This window comes from Tetrahymena thermophila, assembly GCF_000189635.1.
Source record: "Tetrahymena thermophila SB210 genomic scaffold scf_8254051, whole genome shotgun sequence".
Taxonomy (NCBI): domain Eukaryota; phylum Ciliophora; class Oligohymenophorea; order Hymenostomatida; family Tetrahymenidae; genus Tetrahymena; species Tetrahymena thermophila.
The window spans coordinates 1-19,435 of record NW_002476033.1 but is presented as its reverse complement, the minus strand read 5'-3'; the positions used below and the strand labels follow the sequence as shown (position 1 = coordinate 19,435).

The following is a 19,435-nucleotide window of genomic DNA, read 5'->3' as shown; positions in this document are numbered from 1 at the left end:
TTATTATAATATCAAAATATCTTATAAAAAGAAATATTGTTAAACAAATAATTAATTTTTTAATTGTTTAGTATTCAACCATTCGTTTTTCACTAGTCTTTAAAAATATTTTGAGATAGACAAATTTATTGATCAAAATCCTTAACGCATGAATGTTAGATATTTGAATTTTATTTATTTAGATTACTCACCTATCAAATTTTATTAAACTAGGCTTATATCCCAACAAATGAAATAGGTAAACTACCTTTTTGAATCTATATACTTAAAATTACATCTCTCTACTATCTTTTCTCATCAAAAAATTATTTGCAATCTGAATATCTAAAATACTCATGTTATGAAAGGTAATTTGCATAATATTTTTTCAATTTTATTTTTAATGATAATAGCAAAATTTTGAGGTTGTTTGATTTCAATTTAATACTAGAGAATCGCTTATTAGAAACATAAATACATACATAAATAATATTTTTATAGACTTAACATTATTTAGACTAAAAAATATTTCTATTGATAAAATTTGGTTGTTCAATTACTTGTTGCATTCATTTTGTTTGTTCATAAATTTAATTTTGAAGATATTTTAAAAATAATATTGGCTTTTTAAATTTTTGGAATATTGACTAAGTTTATTAAAATTTAATTATCATTGAAATCTTAAACAAATAATAAAATAAATTTGTATGATTATTTTGGAATGTGAAAATGCTTTGCTTTTATCATTTGATAAAAGCGCGATATCTTTTAGTCTAATCTGCCTAATTTTTTAATTAAATTTTTAATTATTTAAGAAAGTACGATAGAAAATAAATCTAAAAGATATTTGAAAGAGTAATAATAATATTTTATTCAAGAATAGGATAATTAGGAGAAATTTATTATCAGTAAAAGTATAAATCAAATTTTATTTAGTGATTTCAATAGATTTTTTTTATTATTTGTTGAAAAAACATTTATTTTTGATTACAAAAACTTCTTTAAATGTGATGCGTTTTTTCTAAATTTTAGACAAATACTGATATTTTTTTTAAATATCTAATGAGTAGATATGATTGATAGAATAGAAGTATTTATTTCAATAAATTTTATAATGAAGTATTTTTTCAAATAAATTATTGCAAAGGAACAAATGCATATCTCAAGAATATTTATCATTTATTGGTTAATAATTATTAAATATTTAATTTTTAATTTGAAAATTGTAACATAATCTTTACTTCTTTTTTTTTTTTTGTGATGAGGTGCGTATTTATCTTAGTTTAGTTATTAATTTGAATTGAAATTTATTACTTCAAATAGTCAAGCCTTTTTTCTCTAATAGGAGAAAGTATGTATGTTGTATTATCTTTGAAAAAGCTTTATGAATTTAGTGAGCCTTTGATTGTTTAATAAAATGTTATTTATTAGGTAATGTCTTTAGTTTGTTTGAGAAATGGCTATTTCAAGAATTAAAAGAACGGTGAGAGAAAGAGTAAAAGAAAAGAAAAAGATATATTTTTAAGGCATCTAAATTTTAAAAATTGAGGTTGAAAAAGGAGAAAAAATAATAAATCAAAAGTCTAATATTTGATGAACGATTATGCATTTTAATAACAATCATATCTCTATTACTTTAGCTTTCACACATAATTTAATTAATTTCTGATTTAAAGCGAACAGAAAAAAATGTGCAAAAAGAGCAAGCTTGTTCTTGTCAAAATCGAGGGTAGTTTTTAATTAAAAAACAAATAAATATCTGCAAGCATATAGATTCACAAGTTAAAACAATAAAATAAACAAATAAATAGGGAATAATGCATTCGTATGTATGTGTCCCTTGTTAAAAAAAATTACTTCTAAATTCAATGGAATTGAAGGTTACCCTAAAATAGTGAAGTAGCTAGCAATTACTTTGTCTAAAGATAAATAAATTAATAAAAATTGGTGATAATTTAAGAGGGCATTTAATAAATTAATAAAAAATCAATCAATTTATCTATTTATCAATCAATCAATCAAGTATGCATGTATGCATGCATAGATGAAGTTTATACAATTAATGAAATTAGAGTGAAATAATAAAAATATATAGTAAATATAGGCCCTCATTAATTTGCATTAATTAATAATAAAAATAAAATCAAAAAATATATAAAGAAATAAAAACCTTCGTTTTGTTCATAAAAAATTATTGAAATCAAAGAAGAAGAAATAATTTAATTAAGAAAAGAAGAAAGAAATAAGAAGAAGAAGAGAGTTCATCGTCAAATAATAAGAAAAATTCAAGATTAACCCATAGCAAAATAATCAAAATGGTATAGTATTTGAAATTGAAAATGTTCTTTACTACAACACAATTATCTGCTTCGAGTTTTTACTCACAATATGCAGTTGGTTGAGGAGTTAGCGGCAAAGTATTTGTTAAATAAAAAGAGTAGTTTAGCTTTTGGAATCGATTTCAACTCATTAGTCTTCCAGCCGCTTAATGTATTTTTACAAAAAAGGCAAAATAAAAACGATAAATACAACTTACAAAAAATATATTCATCTTGTTCTTTCTACAAATGAGGAAAAGAGCAAACACCCTCTTTAAAATATCAAATTAACTCCTCATTCAGTAGGGGCAAGCCCTAAAAACTTAGGAAAGCCTTTTAAACTAGAAAGTAAAAAGCAATCTTTCACATCCTTAACTCCATAAATTTGTAAAGATAGATAAATAAATAAATGACCAACTGCACAAAAATGTTTTTAAAAACAAATGTAAAATGAGAATAAACTTATATTATTTTATAAAACAAATAGAACAATAATTAAGAAACAAAGAAGATTGACAAATATCATTTCTAGCTTTCAAGTGTATTAGGACAAGGTTCTTTCGGTAAAGTTTTTAAAGGAAAGAATACCGAAAATGGACAATTGGTGGCAATCAAAATGATTGAGAAAAAGTAGATTCAAAATGATGAATATTTAATGAACGGTCTTTTTTCAGAAATCTAAATTATGAAGAAGTTAAAGAGCGAATACGTTGTTGACTTGATTGATGTATTGGAAACATCCAACAATTATTATATAATTTAGGAATATTGTGACGGAGGCGATTTCCGTTCTGAACTTAAAAAAAGAAAGAATCTTTCTGAACAAGAATCCCTCAATGTCATGAAGGATTTATTGAATGGCTTCATGGATCTCCTAAAGAATGGTATCATTCATAGAGATCTCAAGCCTGAAAATATATTAATCAAGGGCAATTAGCACAAGCTTGCAGACTTTGGTTTCGCTCGTACTGTTGATAACTTCTAAAGATAAATGCTTACCTCCTTGGTTGGTACTCCCCTTTATATGAGCCCTTAGATTCTTATGCATGAAAAATATGTAAATAAATATAAAAATATTCATTTCATTTTTTGTTTTTCACTGTTTCAGCTCCAATTTTTGAATGTACTTCACAAGATACTAAGACGAAGCAAACAAGCTTACATCAATACTTTTTAAAAATTTATAATATCCCTCGCTGAATTTTGAAATTTTGTCTTGTTTAGTTTTTATTAGTTTTTAATAATTGGAAAAATAAAAGAAAAACTTCAAAAGATAAAAGTTTGCAATAAGCAAAATATTAGTAAAACTAACTAATTAACCTCAATAGGCAATCAACTTTTAAAAAACAGCATTTATAATTATTTCCCTTTCTGAATTTAAATCCAAAGGTCTTTGATCAAACAATAAGCATTTTAAAGTATTGAACAAATAAAAGGTTTTTTGATTTATTTTACATCAAATATGAAAAAAGCAAAACAAAGCACGAAACTATTTTTTTTAAAAATATAGAAAATAAATTCAAACAACAAAGGAATATTTAAATTTTTAATAGTGAGTTTATGATAAATATATATTATGAATAAAGTTAATATTGTTATCAAATTTTAATTTAAAAAATTTCTTCAGTAGGTTATAAATATTATAAAAAACTATGAAGCTAGCTAGCTCTTACTAAGTCACCTATTTTTAATTTAATCGAAACCAAATATTAAATTTTTTAAGCTGCTTGTTATACATTTTATTGCATAATAAATTATTAATTTAGCCAATTTAATATTAGATAAAAATAGTGATATAAATCAAATAGAATAGTAAAAATTTTAAAAAGCAAAAAGAAATCTAATTTTTCATTCGAGCTAAATAAATGGAGATCATTTTTTAAAAATGAAATAATAAAATTAAAAACATGTTTATTGCTTTGGAAATAAGTTAAATTTTTTAAATTTTAATAAAATCAAAAGACAGCAAAGAGCGATTTATGGTCACTTGCTTTCATTTTTTATGAAATGCTTTACGGAAAAACTCCTTACACTGCTAACTCATAATACCAACTAGTAAAGAACATTTAAACAAAACCTCTTGAGTTCGACCCTGCATACAATGTCTCTGATCTCTCCAAGGATTTCATAACTAGATGCTTAAAAATAGATGAAAAGGATAGAATGGAATGGACTGATGTGTACAAACATCCTGTATTCTAAGGATATTTTTAGAAATTTACTAGCCAATTCGATTAAATGGAAGATAAGGCTAAGTACATTATAAATGAGTTGAGATAGAATATATACAAGAATCGTATCGATCTAGAAGATCTTTTCAAGAAGTACGACTTCTCCCACGATTCAAAACTTGAAATGAAGGAATTTTCAAAGTTAATGAAAAGCATTGATAATACATTAGATAGATCGGAAATCGAATACATTTTCAATAAATTTGATGACGATAAAGACAACACTATCAGTTTTGAAGAATTTACAAAGTGGCTTTCAAATAACGATGTAGTAATGAGTACAAAAATGAATGCCTAGGTTCCAACAACTCAAGCCATAACGAGGTAAAAAAATGAATAAGCATGAAAATAATAAAGAAAATAAATATTACTAACCAAGCCTCACTCAAAATTAATAATTTTAAAAAATGCACTCTAAAGCAAGCATATTTTTATTTGCGCTTGATTTTCATTCAGTTAGTTAGTGGAAGTACTACATGTAGTTAGTCAGTCTAGTGTGTGTAAAATGTATTAGTCTCCAATTTAATTCCTTTTGATGAAAATAAATAACAGCATTATTATCTCCCATACTTAAATTCATTCATTAATTACATCCATCATCCATTCATTCATCCATCCATCCACTCATAAATCAAATAAAGTTTCAAATTCTTGGAAATATATTTTTAAAAATTATAAAAATATTAAATTTATAACATTTTAAAGTATAATTTTTATTTTCAAATTTATGTTTTCGCTAAAGAGGAGGAATAAATAGTAATATTTATATTTCGAATATTAAACATAGATTTTTATTTCATTATTTTTTATTTCTTTCTACTATTTCACATAACAAAAATCAGTAAAAACCCAAAATAATTTATAATAAATAAATTAATCAATCCATCTTTTCATTTTGTTTAGATTATTTCTTAATTTTAAATTTGTTAATTAATTAATTAAATCAATTATTAAAGATATTTCATATTTATTTTTACTTAAAATAGATAAAATACATAAACCGGAACTAATTTAGTTAGCAATTCAGGAAATAATTCTCCTGCTAGTTAATAAGCCCCCATGCCAATCCAATAAAAGCAAAGTGGATTTGCATAAAATTTCTTAAATAATTAGAATTAGAATTTGAGTCACAGCAGAAGGGAATCCGTTGAAAGAGCAAATTATGCAATCAAGAAGTTACAATTTGCAATTTAAAAATACAACATAAATCTTGGAGATTTATTCAGTAAGTATGATAAATCAGATGATAAGCAGTTGGACATCAGTGAGTTCTCAAAGCTTTTAAAAAAGGTTGACCCAGATTTAACTGAAGAAGAATTAAATTGCACATTCACAATTTTTGACAAAAATGGTGACTAAAGTATTACCTTTAATGAGTTTTTCGAGACTCTCCAAGAAATCTCATACTACTCTTTACAATAGTAGAGAGTATAACAATAGCAATAGTTTGTTCACCCTAATTAATAGCACATTAGTTACTCTCAATAATAGCAAAAATATCCTCCCTAAGTGCAATAGCCATATTACCCCTAAGGATAACCCAATTAATATTACCCTTACTAACCTCCTCCTCAGTAACTAAATACTTTTTTTATACAAAATTGATTGATTGATTGATTGATTATTTTATATGCCTTTTAGAATAATAATTTCATTTATAAGTCATTTAGCAAACCATTTTATTATTATATTTAAAATAGGCATATGAATTATTTTGAAATTTATCAAATTAATTAAAAGATTAATTAAAATGTTTTTTTTTATTATAAAAATAGAAATGGAGGTGTGATTCCTATGGTTCCTCCTAATAACTTTTAAAATAATATGAGCAATCACTCTCAATAGCAATAATTCCCCCCTTAATATAATAACAACTATTATGATTAACGTTGATTGATTTATTGGGGTTTAATAAACTTACAAATAAAAAATTAAATAATTTAAATTGAATTAATTGTTCTTAAAAATATCATACTTTTTACTGACATAATGTATTAAGGCTATTTTAATTTTATCACTATAATCATATAAATATTTTCTTTAATGATTTCATAATATGAAAGTTTAATAATATCAATGCCAATCTAAAAAAAACATTTACAATTTATAAGATATACATGCTACTTACATCATTCATGTCGCTTCTACCTATTCTGCAAATAGGATCATAATAGAATGAAAGACAGACATAAAATATGATAATTATTCATCCCTATTAAGATTTAAAATTAGTTTTAAGCATCCACTATTTGTTACTATTCTATAATATGCATGTATGTCTAACTTATATTCATAACATTCACATATTTTTTATGGTTTATTTTTAAATAAATTTTTTATAATTAAACATTTTAATCAATAAGCTAAGGTAGGATTTTTAAATAATAAAAAATGTTTATTAAATCAATTTAAAAATTTTTAAAAATAAACGAATATAATTATAATTCAGATTGAAGCACAAACAAAATAAGTGCATTTTATGAAAAAAATGTTTATTTAATTATATTACTTATATTTTTTTAAAACTTCTAGCATGTTTTTTAAGTAGAATAATCCTATTAAATTATATGCCTAAAAACTAACTCATTAATTAATTAATTAAATATAATTGAGCATAATCCAAAATTCTACTTGTCTAATAATAAAAAGATAATTGACTTCTTAAAGAAAAAAAAATTATAAGTTAATATAGAAATTATATTGAAATATATAAACTTGAGATTGAACACCTAATGAGCAATACGCTCAATAGATCTAGTAAAAATTAGCTTATACTTAATAACTGAACTAACTATCAATAATAAAAATTCTAAATAGATTCTAAGCAAAAATCTTAAGTTGATATTAGGCAACTGAAGTAAATTAGAATTTAATCGTCTGAGAGCTCTATGACAAATACGCTTCAAGATAACTTTGCAAGAAGTTTAAAATCTCCTGCGTAAAATATAAATTTATAGAATTATATAAATTTTTAAAATAAAATTTACAAATAGGTTTCAGGAATTCAATTTAACTGCTACTTCATTTCTATTTTCTAAATCTACTTAGAATTATTTTACAAATAACCAAAAAAGTTTCTTCTTTTCTTTTAAAAAAGAGCTTACAGAAAATGCAGAATTAAATGATTTGTTAAAATTGTAAAATGAAAAGGAGAAGCTGTAGGTGCAGCTTCAGCATAATAAAAAAGAAATGCGATCAATTAGTTAAAACTTGAATGTTTTTTAAAAAGCTAACATGGAAAAAATATTTAAAGAAGTAAAACAACTTTCTAATAACAAATAAAATTTTCAAATTTTTTAACAAAAATATGATAATTATTCTTTATCTTAGGCTTAGGAAATAGAAAAAAGAACTCAAAGTTTAAGAACTAAAATCAGGAGCTATAAAAAATCTAACAATTTTATTTTTGCAGATGAGGAATTAGTATACACTGATTTTTCTAAACTAAAACAAAATGCAGAGGGTAGTCCTAAGAGGAATATAAATATCTAATAATAGGAATTAGATTAAGGATTTTAAGATAATTTAAGTAATGAAAATACTTAGATTAAAGCTGAATAAAACCAAAGTAATAAATACCAAATGAAAGATCTTTATTTCTTATAATAATTTTATAAAAAGATGAGTAAGAGAACTACCACTTTTTTTGCTTGAAAGTTGATTTTAATTCTGCCTACTCTCCTGCATTTAGGGAAGGAGCTTCTTTAAATTATTTAAACGGTAATTTGTATCTTTATGGAGGTTTAGGAGAAGAGATAAGAAAAGAAGTAGATCAGTTTGATTTAGGTATTTTTCCTTAATGCTGAGTAAATAATATTTCTTTATTTATTATATTAGTCTCTAAATAATGGAAAAAACTGGAGTTTAAAAGTGAATACTATCCCCACAAAGGGATGTTTGGTCATACTGCAGTAACATACAAAGATAATTTTATAATTATATATGGAGGATAAAGTTAATTCAATTCTAAACTAAAATAAAGACACTGTTTTAGCGATGTTTGGAGCTTTGATGTTTTAAAATGTGAGTGGTCTTAAGTAGTAGGTTTTGGATCTATACCTGAATAGAGAAGAAATCATAGCAGTGTTGTTAAAGAAAATCTTTTAATCACACTAGGAGGAGTTTCAAATAACGATAGATATTTATCCGATATATAGACATTAAACTTAGGTTTTTCCTAACACTTTTAAAAAAAAGTTACACTCTAACTTTTATTTTTCTTTTTATCATAAAAATTTAGATTTAGGCAGATGGAAAACATACTAATTTGATTCAATCTTTCACGATGGCATTGCATTTCATAAAATAGTGGCAGTTTTTATTTCAAAAAACCAGATGAAAAACAAAAAAAAGCAAAGCCTTATTATTGATAGATTAAAAGTAATAAATAGCACTTAATAGAATTTTAAATAACAAATTAGATAATAAATGTAAAAATTAATTCAATTAATAAATTTAAAAAGTATAACGACGAGGGCATTTACTGTTATGGAGGGAAAAACAGAAAAGGAAAATTATATTCTTAAATGATGGTGTTGAAGTTTGTCAAAGAAAACAGTTCATGTAAATTAAAATGAAGTTAGTTGAAGGTTTATTTAATTGATAATATAAAAAAAGCAAAAGAAGAGTTAAGTGAGTGGTAGAATATTTAAACTATTGGCAAGCAACCTCCTGCAAGATTTGATCATTCTATGGATTATATAGAAGCTTTGAATTGTTTAGTTATTTTTGGAGGAATTGGAGAAACTCAAAATAGATTAGCATATGTGCATTACAATGATCTTTGGATATTCAAAATCTCAACAAAAACATGGGTTTAAATTAATTTTGAGTATTTAGATAACGTATATCGTTCTGGACATGCTAGTTGTGCTTTAGGTTCATAAATTTTCTTTTTCGGAGGGTTATAAGAAGCTCAATATTCTAATTGCTTTCTTTACTATATAGAAACTGATAACATAAATTCCTATAAGCTTAAGAGAGCGATGGAAGGGGATGATTATTCTAAAGATGTGAGTACTCCATTAACAGATTTTAAGTTTATTAACCAGTAGTAATAGCAGCTTGCATTTGAGCAGGCAAAATAAAACTCTTAAGGAGAAGAATAATAAATTTCTCATTCAAAATTTCCTCTTAATTTTAAATCTTTTGCCCCACTTCCAAACAAATTTTAGTTAAAATCTCTTCGCCCAATAAATTTATCATAATAACAAGAAAATTAAATATAAAATACGAGAAAAAGATAGAGAAGCTTACACACTACAAATACCCAGACCTTATAAAATGAGTATTGACTTTATTTTTTCAATTTAATTAATTAAATTCATTTTTAATTTTTAGAATCTAATAAAGAAATAGAAATATTAGCTCTTTAACTCCAAGGACTAACGATAATAAGCAACTTTTTTCTCCTATTTCTTTTAACTAGACTGGTAAATATCAATATTAAATTAATTTATTTTATTTAAAGATTTTACATACAATACAGAATAACCTATCATCAATCAAAAAATTGATAAAAGTGGTTTATTTTTTCTTCTTCTATTTCATAATTTATTTATCAGTTTTTTATAATTCTGGAAAACAATTCATGTAAAAATAAATATGATTTATTAAATTTTTTTTTTAAGTGAAATTAAATTTTAAAATAAAAATATGTAATTAAAATTTATTTTTATAATGTAAAAAATAGGGTCTAAATTTTCTAAAATAAGGTAATTCCATAATTCTTTTCAAACAAATTTCTCTCAAAAGGCATAGCCATATATAATTTGATAAAATTAGAAAAGAATAAATTTTGATTTCAAAAAAAATAAATATATTAATTAATTATTTACAAACACTGTTTCATAATTTATAATAAAATTTCAATTGATCTCTTTTGTATGCTTTATATCATAAAAATATATTTTTATCTATCTAAATATTTCATCTCTTAAAAAAAGATCACCTTTAAAGTTACTTTATACAGATCAATATTTATTTACAATATTAATTATTAAAAATTTTAATTTCAATAAAATTATATATTTTAAATAATTAATTCTAAAAAAATTCTCAATTTAAATAATAAAAAATTTATTTATCAAAAATCAACAAATTAATCTAATTCTAAAATATCACTTTCATCTTCTTCACTATCATCACTACTATCACTATTTTGGTGATTAATTCTTTAATTGTTGTTTGTTTATATATAATCATACATAGGAACTAAACTTAAATCTTCAGGAAGTTGTATATTTGGAGGGAGATCAAAAATAAATTTAGTAAGTATATCATATGTTTCCTTAGAAATAGTGCATTTTTTTAGATCAAAATAGGCTTCTTCAAATCCTCCAATAGCAATAGTCATATTATAAATATAAATATCACAGAAGCATCTAGTTAAATCAGTTTATTTAAGTTATTTAATTAATTTTAAGAGGAGCTTATTTTAATCTATGTCTATATTATCTTTAACGCTAAATAATTAATTTAAAATATTAATAAAGTATATATGAATTGAAGCAATAAATTACTCAAAAGTTATTATTAACTCCCTTAATTTATTGAAGTCAAAATATTTAGGAATTTTTACTGCAAAAAAAAATACAGACTCTTAGTAAATTTAATCATGGCATGAACAACCTAAATCTACTTTTTCTAAATTTCTTAAAGTAGCAATAGATTTAACCAAATATTTGAGCCCTTTGCCTTATTGTTCAATCATATTTCTTGTATATTAAAAATATGTTTTAATTTATAATTTATACCACTAATAAAGATTTTACTTTAGATTTAGAAAAATACACTTCATAGTCTATGATAATTTAGTTATTGAATATCCAATATCTTTCAAATCTTTCTTAACGTATTTATTTTTCCTTTTTAAAATATAAATATATAAAATAAGATATTATTAATCTTCCTATCTTATTACATTTCATTAATGGATAATTCAAAACTCTCCAATTTAGGGCATACATTACAATTAAATGCTTAAATTAGATGAGCAACAGATGAAGAGAGTAATTTGTAAGATGATTCTGTTTTACTTTTTTAAAATAAATTTTATAAATTCAAGCTAATTAGTAAACATTAAATTTACCTTAGATCTAATTAAAATTTCTCTAATTTAGGAAGTCTACCTTAAATGATTTTTGAAAATTAACTTAGCCCTTTTGATTTCATGTTTGTGGATGGTAAATATAAATTCAAAGATTTTAAACTTTCCCACAAATATATTCTGCTAAATACATTAGTTAAGAATTTATTATGAATTTTAGAGTTGCTTTAAACGTTCAAATTAAATATTTCAATATTGCTAGATTATAAACTCTCTCCAAGAGCTTAAATTGAAAATGGTAAATCAGAGTCTGATATATTGCATTATCTAATTTTATTCATTAGAAATTTATATATTGTCTATTAAATATTCTTTAATGAAATTGCATTTTTATATTTTTAATTTTATTTTAATTGTTTAATTTTGCTTTAAAGTATTTTTAAAATCAACATTTTAAGGTTTTCTGAAATAAATTTATGGTAATTATTAAATTTTATTTAAAAATTAAATATTTTAGTTAATAAAGATTTGAACAAATTACTAATAATGTAAGTCAAATTCTTTGAGTTTTGGATGAATAAATTTATGTATTTCTTTGAACTTCATAATGCCATCAATATTTCTCATTTCTCTATTTATTAATTAAAAATTTAAAGTTTTTATTATTAAATAAAATATATTATTAATACTAAAATTATAGTGTTAAATTTTCGTATTGATAATCTTCAGTTCCTAAGAATTAATCAAGCTCATTAAATATATTATCATTTAATATATTATAGTTAGTTAGAAATTTCCTAATTAAAATAAAAAGATGAAGTTTTTAGTATTATTATTATTACGAATCTCTAATTTACATATTATAAAAATATTTTTTATCAGTTTATAAAAATATCGTTTAATAATTCGAGTTTTAGATTTCAAATACTTTTCTCAAGAAATTTTAATCTGCTAATTTGAAATACATGATTAGTGACTCTTAATTTTGACCAAATGGAAACTCTTATCTAAATTAGTAAATTAAATATTTTCATCATAGCATTTTTAATAAAAACTTTACCCTATCTATATCTTAACTTCCTAAAATTGTTTGCTTATATTTTTTAGCTAATTTCCTAACTATTCACACTCATTACCATTAGGAAATCTATTTTAATTTTCTCAATAATTTTAATTTTATTCAATATTTTACGTCTAAACAAGATTAATTTTTAATTAAAGCGAATCGACTCCTTCTAAATAAAAAGACTGATCATCAAATTAATTAAAAATATTATTTAAATTTCTCACATCAGATAGTATAACTTGTAAAGTTTTTGAATTAAATATATCCCTTAATATTATATGTCTATTTTTAATATTCAAAATGTATTAAAAACAAACTTTTTATTTTATAATTATTTACGATTAAGTTTTTATGGTAAAATTTTATATTTTCCTATCTTTGGTGAAAATTCCTATACAATTTTTGAAATGCTCTGCCTAATTAAATGCTTATTATCTAATGAATTAAATTAATTAGAAAATCAATATAAATATAAATGAAATAATTGATTCTTCTATGATCCAGAAAATATGTGTAATGATAAATAATTATATCAAGAAATAATTAAAAAATAAAATATAAATAAATAAATTACGGATGTTAGATAATTATATGAAACTCTGTTAAAGAATTCGGTAGCTGCTTTATATTCTAAAATAATAGATCATAATTTATATTCCTTTGATTGTAGTTCCTTTTTTTATAAAAAATTAGCTTAAATAAAGCTAAAATATGTTTTTTTACCCAATTTTTAACTTAAAATATTTCAATGTCCCAGGCAAATTCTAAATATTGTTGGAAAATAGCTAAAAAGAAGTATCTAAAAAATTTGTGTTAGTTAATTTAAGTTTTAGAGACTCTAATTTTCTGGGTAAATTTTATATTCTTGAGAATAATGTCTATGAAAAGTCATTATTTTGTGGATCTAAGCCATTGTTGGTTTGACTAAATAATTTTAAAAACATTTATTTTTTATTTAATAATTAATTAATATTTAATTACTTTAGAGATACATTTAAATTTTTTAAACGAGAATTTAGGAACTCAAATTGCTAAAGTAGCTATTACCAATTATTTATTGTCAATTCCGATAGATTTTTGAATTTTAAGAAAATATCTTTAATTGATTTATTTAAAAATACTTCTTTTAAATTTGGTATAACATTATTTATTTCATTTTATTACAAATCTTCTCCTCTATAAAAAATTTAAAAATTAATATTTATCAATACTTAATATTTTTTATTACATCATATTTAAAAAGAATTAACTCTTCAATAATTAGAATTTATAATCGTCGTATTATTCATTAATATTATAATTTCTATTTTAAATAATTGTTTTTGCTTATGGAAATTATTATAGTGAGCAAATATGGTTATTCAGTATTCCATTTTATCTTTAATATAAAATTTGAGTTATTAATTTAAAAAAAAAAAAAATTATTATTACTAAAAATATATTCTTTAGACTGATTAGGAGATTCCTTTCAACGAATTTGCTAAAATTTGATTAGATTCCTAAGTCTCCTAGATACTTTAATAAATAAAAACATTAATAATTAAATCATTACTTTGTTAGTTATTTACTCATTAACTATTTCAATGGACCTTAAATTTTTTGGTAAATATTACAGAGCTTCGTATATTTAGGTATATTCTGTATATTCGTCATCTTGATTATTCCTTTAACAAAAAAATTTTTTTGTATTTTAAAACTTAAGCAAATTTAAATTATAATTTATTTCTTCTACTTAATATTAAGACAAAATTGATTGAATTTATCTCCAAAATTTTCAAATATTTCTTTAAAGCTTTTCGTAAGCAGACCATATCTTTCTTTTCTTTCATTTACACTAATAGAATAAAATATTTAATACGGCATTTGAATAAGAATAAAAGTAAAGTGTTATACTTAATAATTACTTCTAATTCTTAGTTATCTAATGAGATGAAAAAAACAATTCCCTAATCTTGTCTAAAAGAAATAATATTAAAATTTATATTAAAAGTTAATTTGCTTACTAAATATTTATTTAAAATTAATTTATAAATTTAGGCAACTTAGCTATTTATTCTAAGTACTTCTCGATATTTATGCATTAATAAATTTAAGCAAATCTATTTAATAAATAAAATGATAAGTTAAATAAAATTATTATCTTAAAAAACTAAACTTCAATAATTTATTTTGAAAAATGATGATTAATATTTTTTTACCCTATTAAGTAGTAAATTTTTTTTATTTATTTAGGTAAATCAGCCAAATTAAGTAATGGAGTGGTATCAAATCTCATCTCCTTCTATAAAATAAGGTCTCTATACGCATTAAAAAAATATTTATCACAAATAAATAAAATAAGATACATCCATAAAAACAAAATGTTTAAATTTACCTTTAAGTTACATCCAGTTCTGTAGTTTCCTTTGGAAGGTTCTTCAAAATAAGCCAAAAATTTTGAATATTTTCTCTTGAAATGGTTAATCCACTATTTATAAATTATTTACAATCCTTTTACTATTACGCTGTTTAAGTAATATAATTTTATTGATTACGATAAATCTATTTTAAGATTATTGCTAATTGGGTTTATTTTTCCTTTGGTAAGCTTATAAAGCTCTTAGTATTCCAATATTTCTTGAACTTAACAACTTTAGTCAAAATCTTCCATTTTGTTTAATCTACTTATAAATTTTTTTTATTAAAATAATTGATCAGAATATCTTAATATATTTGATTGAAATATTTTTTAAAGCATTTATATTCATAGAGGAAATGACTCTATCTATATATATTTTTTGTTAAATTTGATTGGTTTTAACAATACACAAAAAACCGCTAATATGAAATGAAATAGAACATAGATTTAGTAGTTGAATATTTTATTTTATTTTAAACTGATTTTATGAAATATTTAGTCTTTTTGCTTACTAAAAAATTCTATTCTATGTTTTTAACAATAAAAAAAAATAAAAATTCATGAAAAAAGATGCATTAAAAAATTAATATAATTCTAAAAATTATAAAATTCAATTTATTAATTATTTATTTTTTTGAAATTTTACAAAAAAAAAGTAAATTTTGAATGAAAAATTAATTTCCTTAAGGTAGTACAATAAAAGATGTGTTTGAAATCATAGAGAATCAATAAGATTAGGTTGAAATATTAAGAAATAGGATTAAATGCATGAAGTAGTATTCTACATTAGGTCCACCTGATCTCTGTTATCTTTCAAAAAAGTATTAAAGCGGCTCTATTCTTCCCATAAGCAAAGAATAGATATAAATAGGAACATATCATTATGTGCACGGTATAAACCTCTCCACTCCTGCCTCTGTTTCAGCATATATTAATCTAATGATAAAGAATATGGAAGAAGAAAAATAGACTTTATTAAAAAGAGGAGAGTGGAAAATTGTCAAAGGTTATTTTTGCATTTTTGACTCATTTTCAAGGATAGATATTCATATTGAAATCACCATTCCAGGAACTATGAAATTGTATGGTTTTAAAATTGATGGCGAACTAGTAACAATTACAGATTAGCTCTGGGAAAGAGCCATGGTGAGTTCTGGATTGAGAAGTAATTTATTTGTTTATTTTACATTATTTATGCGAGTTCTATAAAATTAAAAAATGGTATTTTTTAACTAAATATCACAAAATCTAATTTAAAGTACTCTTTTTTATTTTTTAACTAAATCATTCTAACGATAAGTTAAGTTCAATCTACTTTATTATAAACATGTTAATAATCTAATAAAAATTTTTATAAGTAAATAGAGTTACAACTATTATTGCATAGAAATAAAATTTGAAGCTTTAAATTTAAAATTCTTAAAGCTAATTTAAAAAAATATTTTCTTTGCAAAAATATTTTGAAATATACTAAAATAAATTATTAACAATTTAAAAAAATAATTATAATTTATAGATTTTAATTTATTCATCACTAAAAAGGTATGCATTAGTAAGATGTTCCAGCAGGCAAGTACTTTTAAGAATTTTAAACTTTGGATCATTTACAGGAATATCTCAAGGCATTTAGCAATGTTGTAAAAGAAATAGACTTACCTTATGAAAATTAGGAAGAAGTTGAAAAGCATTTTGAATACAGAGGCTCAAAATCGCTTTATTTACTGGTAGAATATTTGACAAGAAAGAGAATGTACTAGATAGCATTAAATTTTTTAATTGAAAATGTACATGAAAATCCTAAAATGATTTTACATTTAAATTAATTGTATATTTAAATGAAATAATACCCTGATGGATTAAAATTAATTGCAAATTATCTTATATAGCAACCAGATTCTCCTTTATTATTATATTAATAAGCTAGAAATCTATATGCTTGCGGAAAGTATGAAGATTCTTACCGTATTACTAACTTTTTAGTAGGAATTCACAGCACCAGCTTCGATGTTTGGTTTTTACTTTCTGAAATTTTTTACAAAATGGAAAATTTTGAATATTGTTTTGTAGCTCTTAATCAGGCATCTAAATATGCTAAGATTTCTCTACGCTAAGAGCATTTCCCAGATAAATAATGCACTAATTCTATGCTATGCGAAAATAATAAAAGTAATAAATAGCTAACTCAGCCAAAGGAATGGGGTACTATAAGCTCTTTTAACAACATTTATGTAATAAATAATAACATTCCTTTGCTATTGAGGTAAAAATAGAATTAAAATGATAAATAAAAAATCGCCCCATAAAACTTAGAATAAATTGATAGTCTAACAAAATTACAATCCTCAGAGTTTTGTGAGGATGAGTTTAAGATTTATCAGCTTTTAATTGAAATGGAGAAAAAAATAGGATGGGAAAACATGATTAAACTTCGAACAAACATATTTATGATCAATTAAGATAATTTTACCTAAATTTATGATAGATCTAATGATTTTCCTTTCAATATCTTACACTAAAATTAAGGCAGTCCTCATTAATAAGCTATAAATCCGATGCATTAAGGCGCTGGACCATAAGGTTCTAAATCTCATCCTTCATAAGATAGTTAAAACAGCCATAAAGCTTCTAATAAAGGTGAAGATTAGGTGGCTACAAATTCATAAGGATCAAATCGCTAAACTAATATTTAACAGTAGTAGGCAATTTAGCAATTCCCTCCAGAATATGATGGAACTGATTTCTCTGACGATGAAGAATAGCTCCCTTAGTTTTTAAAAGATGACAATGAAGACAGCAAATAAAAAAACTATGGAATGGCTAATATAAAAGACCCTTAAATATAAAAGAATATTTAAAGAAAATTGCATTTAATTAACTAAAAGTAGTAAAAAGCATAAAATAATCCAAAGTTTGAAAAGAATAGCCACATTACAGAATTAACTGAAGATTCAGCTGAATCAGAACGCGTACAAAATTTAAATATTTCAAACAAGCTGCTTTCAAGCAATATTTCTAATAGTGCCAATATACCTGTTGCTTTTGGTAAGTAGAGAAAGAAAGTATCTGCTTAAATTAAACCAAGTATTAATGATTTGCTCCCTTATCCTTAAAAGAGGCCAATACATAAAACATTTAATGGAGTATTCTAAAGCTTATATGAAGATCTCAATTATTTAATAAAATGGTAAAATGAAGATAAAATTAGAGAAGAGCTCCTCAGCCAACAGGAAAGACTTAAATATAAAAAGCAAAATAATATTGACATTAGTAATCTAGAGGTATAAATTAGTTAATTAGATTTTACAGCTGAAGTTTGGCTTCTTCGCTCATAATTAGCTATGAGATTAAAATTTTATCCATTAGCTTAAAAAGGTTTGAGAGAAGTATTGAAGAAAAACTATTGCTTTAATTGCTTTGATAATTTGATTAAAATAGCAGAAGCTAACGATGAACCAAAAACGATGATTTATGTAATTACAGAATTGCTAGATGAAATTGAAAGTTTTGGTGTAAAATAAATAAATCAACTTCCATCTTGGATAGAAGACCATCTCTTATAATTAATAGCAAAAAAGAGTTTAAGATAGTTTAAAGCCTATTTAAATGAGTTGAAATTTGAAGACCCAATAATTAATGAAGTTATTAAAAGAGCTAACTACTTTTCGATTGAAGGAACAACTGATTTATAATAAATTTAATAAAAATAAACTCCTTTAATGAATGCTTTAGATGCCTTTAATAATAATTAACAAAGGTCTCTTAATTAAATAAATAAAACCACTAGTTTGTATTAATGATAAAATATAATATTTCAAGAATAAAACTTTTTCCCAATTAAAATTTATTTGTATTGTCTTATAAAATTTTAAAAAACAGTATATTATATAATTTCAAAAGTATTTTCAAAACTTTCAACTATATTTAAAGTGTTATTTGCTATTTCATATATGAATTAATTAAATAATTTATGAAATTTAAATTTAATCATATTTAATTCTTTTAAACTATCTTTAATTATGAATACAAATTTTTCTAAGTTTTATTGTAAATAAAAAATAATGTAAATAAAAACAGGGGTTGGGGTTGGGGTTGGGGTTGGGGTTGGGGTTGGGGTTGGGGTTGGGGTTGGGGTTGGGGTTGGGGTTGGGGTTGGGGTTGGGGTTGGGGTTGGGGTTGGGGTTGGGGTTGGGGTTGGGGTTGGGGTTGGGGTTGGGGGTTGGGGTTGGGGTTGGGGTTGGGGTTGGGGTTGGGGTTGGGGTTGGGGTTGGGGTTGGGGTTGGGGTTGGGGTTGGGGTTGGGGTTGGGGTTGGGGTTGGGGTTGGGGTTGGGGTTGGGGTTGGGGTTGGGGTTGGGGTTGGGGTTGGGGTTGGGGTTGGGGTTGGGGTTGGGGTTGGG

At 23.4% G+C, this 19,435-nt stretch overlaps 4 protein-coding genes across 4 annotated transcripts; 3 read left to right on the top strand and 1 right to left on the bottom strand. All coding sequences in view use genetic code 6, as the record gives it.

Annotated features, from left to right (window-relative positions):
- Nucleotides 1-2,294: 2,294 nt before the first annotated feature.
- Nucleotides 2,295-6,421, top strand: TTHERM_00969600 (Serine/Threonine kinase domain protein; the record flags this gene model as incomplete). Its single annotated transcript, XM_001026079.2, has 5 exons — nucleotides 2,295-2,297; nucleotides 2,785-3,354; nucleotides 4,260-4,852; nucleotides 5,515-6,102; nucleotides 6,304-6,421. The coding sequence occupies 5 exons, from the start codon at nucleotides 2,295-2,297 to the stop codon at nucleotides 6,419-6,421; spliced, it is 1,872 nt and encodes a 623-aa protein (XP_001026079.2).
- An 839-nt stretch (nucleotides 6,422-7,260) lies between these two features.
- On the top strand, nucleotides 7,261-10,303 carry TTHERM_00969590 (kelch motif protein; the record flags this gene model as incomplete). The annotated part of the gene is made up of 11 exons (XM_001026078.2): nucleotides 7,261-7,285; nucleotides 7,346-7,466; nucleotides 7,522-7,783; nucleotides 7,859-8,096; nucleotides 8,150-8,314; nucleotides 8,366-8,698; nucleotides 8,769-8,908; nucleotides 8,992-9,091; nucleotides 9,146-9,815; nucleotides 9,869-9,960; nucleotides 10,221-10,303. The coding sequence occupies 11 exons, from the start codon at nucleotides 7,261-7,263 to the stop codon at nucleotides 10,301-10,303; spliced, it is 2,229 nt and encodes a 742-aa protein (XP_001026078.2).
- Nucleotides 10,304-10,613: 310 nt separating this feature from the next.
- On the bottom strand, nucleotides 10,614-15,292 carry TTHERM_00969570 (hypothetical protein; the record flags this gene model as incomplete). The annotated part of the gene is made up of 23 exons (XM_001026076.2): nucleotides 10,614-10,992; nucleotides 11,050-11,244; nucleotides 11,302-11,394; nucleotides 11,451-11,564; nucleotides 11,619-11,903; nucleotides 12,118-12,207; nucleotides 12,266-12,373; nucleotides 12,434-12,583; nucleotides 12,637-12,723; nucleotides 12,769-12,924; nucleotides 12,982-13,077; nucleotides 13,217-13,315; nucleotides 13,366-13,566; nucleotides 13,624-13,818; nucleotides 13,871-14,020; nucleotides 14,074-14,157; nucleotides 14,211-14,306; nucleotides 14,375-14,476; nucleotides 14,536-14,598; nucleotides 14,646-14,741; nucleotides 14,841-14,939; nucleotides 15,017-15,109; nucleotides 15,177-15,292. The coding sequence occupies 23 exons, from the start codon at nucleotides 15,290-15,292 to the stop codon at nucleotides 10,614-10,616; spliced, it is 3,147 nt and encodes a 1,048-aa protein (XP_001026076.2).
- A 414-nt stretch (nucleotides 15,293-15,706) lies between these two features.
- On the top strand, nucleotides 15,707-18,837 carry TTHERM_00968570 (ChAPs (Chs5p-Arf1p-binding protein) protein; the record flags this gene model as incomplete). The annotated part of the gene is made up of 2 exons (XM_001026075.2): nucleotides 15,707-16,205; nucleotides 16,583-18,837. 2 exons carry the CDS (start codon nucleotides 15,707-15,709, stop codon nucleotides 18,835-18,837), a joined length of 2,754 nt encoding a protein of 917 aa, XP_001026075.2.
- Between the last annotated feature and the right edge of the window lie 598 nt (nucleotides 18,838-19,435).